At 68.3% G+C, this 6022-nt stretch overlaps 2 protein-coding genes across 2 annotated transcripts; both read right to left on the reverse strand.

Moving 5' to 3' along the window:
- Nucleotides 1–23: 23 nt before the first annotated feature.
- Nucleotides 24–1637, reverse strand: HSD17B1 (hydroxysteroid 17-beta dehydrogenase 1). The gene is made up of 6 exons (XM_052700012.1): nucleotides 1457–1637; nucleotides 1225–1386; nucleotides 857–1036; nucleotides 695–788; nucleotides 442–625; nucleotides 24–368 (listed from the first exon to the last, which is right to left on the reverse strand). Exons 1-6 carry the CDS (start codon nucleotides 1551–1553, stop codon nucleotides 198–200), a joined length of 888 nt encoding a protein of 295 aa, XP_052555972.1. The 5' UTR covers nucleotides 1554–1637; the 3' UTR covers nucleotides 24–197.
- A 257-nt stretch (nucleotides 1638–1894) lies between these two features.
- NAGLU (N-acetyl-alpha-glucosaminidase) lies at nucleotides 1895–5198 on the reverse strand. Its single transcript, XM_052700002.1, has 6 exons — nucleotides 4798–5198; nucleotides 4452–4599; nucleotides 4241–4387; nucleotides 4070–4155; nucleotides 3689–3945; nucleotides 1895–3591 (listed from the first exon to the last, which is right to left on the reverse strand). The coding sequence occupies exons 1-6, from the start codon at nucleotides 5196–5198 to the stop codon at nucleotides 2375–2377; spliced, it is 2256 nt and encodes a 751-aa protein (XP_052555962.1). The 3' UTR covers nucleotides 1895–2374.
- Nucleotides 5199–6022: the final 824 nt, after the last annotated feature.

Raw genomic sequence — 6022 nt, forward strand, 5'->3', positions numbered from 1 at the left:
GGGGAGCGACCCGGCCCCCGCGGAGGCTGGCCGGGATTGTGGGGCCCCGGATCCGGGAGCGCTCATTCGACAGCTCCGATGCCACCCCCCCCGGTCCCGGTGCCGTCCCCCCGTGCCCGATCCCCGCCCCTCAGCAAGAGGCCAGACCGCAGCCGCGGGCACGAGGCTTTATTGCCGGGGCCATCCCGGGGCCGCGCTCACGGTTGCCCCTCGGTGGCTTCACCGGGGCCGAAGACGAAGTCGTGCATGGCCCGCACATAGTCAGCGCCGTCGGGGCCGCCTGGCCTCAGCCGCGCCAGCGGGGCCGGGAGCCGCGCGGTGATGCAGCGCAGCGGCGGTCGCGGGGCGGCGATGGCCTCCAGGAACACCTGCACCGCGGCGCCGCTCAGCTCAGCGCCCGCTGTGCGCCCCACAGCCCCACCCGGCGCCCACCCCGCGGACCTGCAGGACCTCGTCCACCTCCTGGGCGGCGTCGAGGAACAGCTGCGCGCAGTGCTGCAGGTAGCGGCGGTACAGCTGCTGCGTCTCAGCGTCCAGCGCCCGCAGCTCGTGGCCCTCAGGGTCGGCGCGCCGCGCGTTGTCCATGAAGGCGGTGTGCACCGGGCCGCACTCCACCAGCGTCATGCTACGGGAAAGCAGCGCCCCTGAACTCACAGCCCATCACGGGTCCCACACCTCACCCCACGGCGCTCACTGGATGTTGAAGGGCCGCAGAACGATGGCCAGGCTCTCGCACAGCCCCTCCAGCGCGAACTTGCTGGCGCAGTACACGGCATTGAAGGGCACCCCTGGGGCGGAGTGGCAGCTGAGAGCTGCGTCTCTCCCCCTGCAGCCCCGCGGGCGGCCCCATGCCCACCTTGCAGCCCCCCGACACTGCTGGACACGAGGATGCGCCCGCTGCGGCGGCGCTTCATGGCGGGCAGGAAGGCCTGAATGGTGCGTGCGGTGCCGAAGACGTTCACCTCGAACACTGCTCTCATGGCCTGCTCCGAGCACATCTCCAGGGGGGCCATCAAACCCACCCCTGCGTTGCACACTGTGGGGTACGGTGCTGGTGAGCAGGTGTCACATTACCCCAGCACTGTTTGCATACAGGGACGTGGGAACCCGGCCCCAATCCTCTCCGTGCCCCAGCACACCCATCCCCAGGGCTGCAGTGCCATCCAGGCCCATCCCCATATTGGCTTCCCCGCTCCCGGCTGTGCCCTGGGGAAGGTGCCGTACCCAACACGTCCGGGTGCTGCCCCTGCATGCAGCGCACAGCCGCAGCCAGCGAGTGCGGGTCGGTGACGTCCAGCTGCAGCAGCTCCAGCGTGTCGGGGCAGCGGCCCCCCAGACGCTCCAGCAGCTGCTCACCCTTGGCCAGGTCACGCATAGTGGCAAACACTGTGGAGAGAGCGCAGCCGTGCTGTGCCACGCAGTGCTGGGACCCGCACCCACGGCATCATCCCTTTACCTTTGAACCTGCGGGAATCGTCGGCCGCCAAGCGCACTGCCAGCCCCAGCCCGATGCCCGAGGAGCAGCCGGTGATCAGCACTGTGCTCTTCTCCATGGGCACCGCGGTTCTCTCCACAGCTGACAGTGCTGGACGCGGGGCCGCGTGGTTTTTAAAGGCTGGGCTCCCCCCCACCCACCCGCCGTGTTGTGTCTGCCCGCTTATCTCAAGGCCCTCCACCTGCAGCTGAGGCGATAAGGACCCCGCGCTGCTGCCACAATCCCCTCAGCCCTGCACCAGCCTGGGACGGCCCCGAGCTGCCCCACATCCTGTGGTACTTTTTCCCTGCACACCACCCACATTCCCTCTGTGTGCGTCATGAGCTGCTTCCTTCAGCTCATTAGAAACAAACTGCGTGCTGGAGGGCAGCAGAGACAGACACAGGAGCCCAACGGTACCAAGCACCCAGGGCTTTAATAGCCCCTCGTGCTGACCGCCAGTACTGGGAAGAAAAGGCAGAGAAAAGCCCACCATGGGGAGCCTGGCAGAATCTCTTTCAATACAAAGGCACTGTGTGTAACTGGGGCTGCCCTTGGAGCACCACAGTCCTCCCAAGGCTGCCCCGGGGACCCATATTTTGCTGCTCCACCCTCACCAGCTCCTGCCTGGGCACCACCCAGCTTCCAGTGGGGCAGCAGAGCCCCACTCCTGCGCCTCCATGCTCTGTGGGCAGCCCAGCACGGGGCAGGCTGGGTGCTGGCAGGATCAAGCAGGTCTCTGGGCTGCAGCAGCCCCTGGGGCAATTCCCATCCTCTGGGATGCAGGCCGCTCCCGCTGGTGCTCAGCTCCTTCATTCTGGCGCTGGTCACAGGGGTGCAGCACTCAGGCGTGGGGGCTCTGCCCTCCTCCTGGGGGGCTTTGAGTGGCACAACCCCACATCAGGGGGGCCCGTCCCAGCCATGCTGTGTGGCACTGGGATAGTACTTGAGGAAGATCTTCCTGGCAATCTCCAGTGTGTCACCGACAGGCATCGCAGGGTAGCGCTTCTCATTGTAGACGAAGCCCCTCTCCACTTGGAAGACAGCCTGGTTGAACTGCTCCTGGTGGAAGGGGCTGCCTGTGTTCAGGCTCTCTACCAGCAGAGAGACAAAGAGGGTCCAGCGCACCCCATAATAATCCAGCACCAGCCCCGCCAGCTGCTTGTTGGCGTAGTCCAGGATGTTCCCACTGGGCCCCCACAGCGTCACCTGGTTGCGGGCGTTGTGCTCGTACTGCTCAGCCTCACGCTCGCTGGTGGCGACAGCGCGGGCAGATTGCAGCATTCGGCCCAGCAGGAAGAGGCGCTGGGAGCCCAGCAGCGCGTCCAGCTCGGGCAGCAGATCGTACAGCAGAACCCCGCCGGCCGCCAGCAGCTCGGGCAGCGCGCGGCGCTGGAAGGAGTCTCGGATGCGCTGGTAGTAATCGCCCACCAGCTGCTGCACCGCCTGCCGCGTCACGTCAGCCAGGTCGTAGCGGAAGGCCGGGCTGGAGCCCAGCGCGGTGCCAGCGCTCAGCAGCAGCCTCCACGCCTCGAAGACGTCGCTGGCGTTGTACCAGAGCTGCGTGTCCATGTGCAGGGACGGGCGGCGCACCAGTGGGCTGCGGTTGTGGTTGATGCAGGCGCCGGTGCAGTTGTAGACGCTGCGCAGCAGCAGCTGCCATGCGGCACTGGCGGCGGCGTTGGGGGCCCCGTAGCGGCGCTGGGCGTAGCGGGACACCCACACAGGGAGGTTAAGGGGCTCGTGGCGCCAGCCCAGCTCGTTCATCAGCTCGTACACCATGTCGTTCTGCTCGATGCCCTCGGGCACCAGCCCTGTGCCCACCATGGTGGAGTTGGGGAAGCGCCGTGCCACAAAAGGGCCGTGATTGATGGCATCCACGGCACCGAAGAGGCCGTGGTTGCCGCCAAAGTTGTGCAGCATGCACCAGATGAAGGGCTGCCCATAGAAGGACTCGGTCCACTCGTAGACAGGTTTGGACTCAGCGAAGAGGTCGAGGACGATCATGCGGCCCAGGGGCACAGCACGCAGCACCGCCTGCACCTGCGGCGGCTGCCAGAAGGCCGGCTGGTGCTGGAAGAGCCACCCCTGCATCAGCCACTGCGCCTCAGGATCCGCTGCGGGCAGAGAGCAAAGTGAGCACAGTAGTCACAGTCCCAATGGCAGCTGTGGTGGGGCCTCAAGCGTGCACAGCACGGCCTCGCAGCGACCCACCTCCCGTCATGGCCCTGAAGACGGCGTTGGTGATGCCCGCCAGGTATGCGGGGTCAGAGGACAGCGGGCTCATCTCGTTGAAGGTGTCTGCGCTGTACATGTGATCAGTGCCAAATTCCTTGATGAGCTCCTTCAGGAAGAGTGTCCCAATCACCTGGAACATGGGCTCCTCAGGGGACAGCAGGTAGGCACAGGACAGCGTGCAGTCGAAGTGGCTCCAGTTCCCGAGGCGCGTGGCGTTGATGCGCGGGAAGACCCTGAGTGGGGACGGGATGGGAATGGGCAGTGGGACGAGGCCAGGGGGCCTCATGGAGGGACGCAGGCAGGGCCCTGCAGGGCGCAGGGCTGCGACTCAGAGCAGCCACCTTCAGTCCCACTTACCGCAGAACCCCCGGTGGCACATGGCCCGCGAAGGCCGGCAGCACCGTGGTCATCCCCAGCGAACGCATCCGCTCCACGATCCTGTACTGAGGGGGAGAGAGCAGGGAGAGGAGCCCCGCGCCCCGAACGGGGCCGGGAAATGCCAGGGCGGGGCGTCCCGTCCCCCCATACCTGCAGGTACAGCTGCTGGAGGTGCCACGCACGCGGCAGCGGCCCGGCCCAGCCGTGCAGGTTCCCCATACGGTTCCACGCCAGGAACGCCGGCCCCGTGAAGTGGGCGTCGATCTCACTCTGGTTCAGCCCCAGCGTGCGGTAAACCTGCACGGCCTCCGGTCAGCCCCGCGCCGCCCGCCGCGCCCCGCCCGCCCCGCGCGGCACCCACCCGCTGCCACAGCGCCTCCTGCCCGGCGAAGGCGGGCGCCGCGTTGATGCCGCTCAGCGCCATCCAGTCGATCTCGCGCTCCCAGCGCTCCCAGTCCCACCAGGCGTACGAGTAGCTCTGGGCGCAGACGTTCTGGTAGTAGCGGTACCTGAGGGCGGCGGGACGCTGAGGGCTGGGAGCGCTTCGTGCCGCGGTGACGGGGGGCGCGAGATGCCCGCACCAGGACACGGACGGGTGGGAGGGAGGTAGCCCGGAGCCCAGAACCGGGGGGCTGGGGGGTCGGAGTGCCGGTGGAGCGGCCCCGGCCCCCGCGGTTCATCGCAGCTTCGGGGTGCCCCGCCGGTACCTGTTGGGGGTGGCGGCGCGGATCTCAGTCTGCAACCGCGGCAGAGGGTCGGGCAGGCGGAGCTGAGCCGCGGACCACGAGAGATGGCAGCCGCAGAAGTCCCGCAGGTACCGGTAGAGGCCGGCGGCGGCCGCCACGCCGCTGGAGCCCGTCACGGCCACGGCCACGGCGCCGCCGGGCGGGGAGCGCAGCCGGTACGCGTCAGGCCCGCCCGCCGCCAACGCCGAGTCCACCGACAGCGCCACGGCGGCGGCCCTGGAGCCCAGCAGGCGCCGCGCCAGCGCCCGCACCGCCGCCTCCTGCCGCGCGTCCCCCACCGGTCCCCGCAGCTCGGGGGGCAACGGAGCCAGCGCCGCCGCCAGCAAAGCCGCCATCGCCGCCACCCGCAGTGGTACCGCCATGGCCGCGCCGCTCGCTTCGGGCCGTGCCGAGCTCCGCCAATCCGCGCCGCCGGCGAAAGGGGGCGGGACCACTGAGAGCCAATCAGCGAAGGGAGGCGGGAGGGAGACCGGGGTGGGGCAGAGAGGAGGCGGGGCCATGGAGATGGGCGGGGCCGTGGGGGTGGGCGGGGCGTGGTGACCCTCTCCCTCCCGGCCGGAAGGGGGCGCTGTCAGTCCGCGCCCCGCGGCGCTGCAGGAAACGGGGAGGAAAAAGCTGCGCCTGGGAGCGGGAGGGACCCCGCACCGCCCGGAACCCCGCACCTCCGGTAACAGGCCGGAGGAACGACCGCAGGACCCCCAGCTCCTGTCCGACCCCTGGGAGCAAAAAGAGACCGCAGCCTGCAGTGCAGCGCCTTTAATGCACGGCGACTTACATTCACGCATACAGCGATCCCCAGTCACGCGGCGGGTCTCGTTCTGCAGCCCGCACCGCCCCTCACCCCGTCCCGCACATGGCGGCGGCGCTCCGCACGCACACGGCAGCGCTGCAGGAGATGCGCGCAGCTCTTCCACGGCTTCCGGCTCAACTCCAGGCTGGGGGGATTTGTGTTACTGTTCTACTCTGTTCACACACAATACAGCAACAACTAAAACTGACAGAGTTACACACAGCACAGCACACAGCACAACACAACACAACACAGCACTGCACCTCATCGGGCTGAGAAGGGCGGGGGCTGACCCACAATTTGCACAGGAGAAAAAGCGGCGTCGGCACAGAGCTCGGGCAGCACGGGGTGCCACAAGCAACGCAGGCATGGAAGCACCCCGTGCAGCTCCGTGTC

Source organism: Tympanuchus pallidicinctus, unplaced genomic scaffold (genome assembly GCF_026119805.1).
Source record: "Tympanuchus pallidicinctus isolate F22 unplaced genomic scaffold, pur_lepc_1.0 scaffold39, whole genome shotgun sequence".
Classification (NCBI taxonomy): domain Eukaryota; kingdom Metazoa; phylum Chordata; class Aves; order Galliformes; family Phasianidae; genus Tympanuchus; species Tympanuchus pallidicinctus.

Bases quoted from the DNA above. Each gene is read 5' to 3' on its own strand.
- HSD17B1 (XM_052700012.1), bottom strand. From the start codon at position 1,553: ATGGAGAAGAGCACAGTGCTGATCACCGGCTGCTCCTCGGGCATCGGG. The intron at 1,037-1,224 runs GTACGGCACCTT...CGTACCCCACAG, and splicing joins GCAGCACCCGGACGTGTTGG to TGTGCAACGCAGGGGTGGGT. The intron at 626-694 runs GTGAGCGCCGTG...GCTTTCCCGTAG, and splicing joins CTGCGGCCCTTCAACATCCA to CATGACGCTGGTGGAGTGCG.
- NAGLU (XM_052700002.1), bottom strand. From the start codon at position 5,198: ATGGCGGTACCACTGCGGGTGGCGGCGATGGCGGCTTTGCTGGCGGCG. The intron at 4,388-4,451 runs GTGGGTGCCGCG...GAGGCCGTGCAG, and splicing joins AGGAGGCGCTGTGGCAGCGG to GTTTACCGCACGCTGGGGCT. The intron at 3,592-3,688 runs GTGGGTCGCTGC...CTCTGCCCGCAG, and splicing joins CTTCAGGGCCATGACGGGAG to CGGATCCTGAGGCGCAGTGG.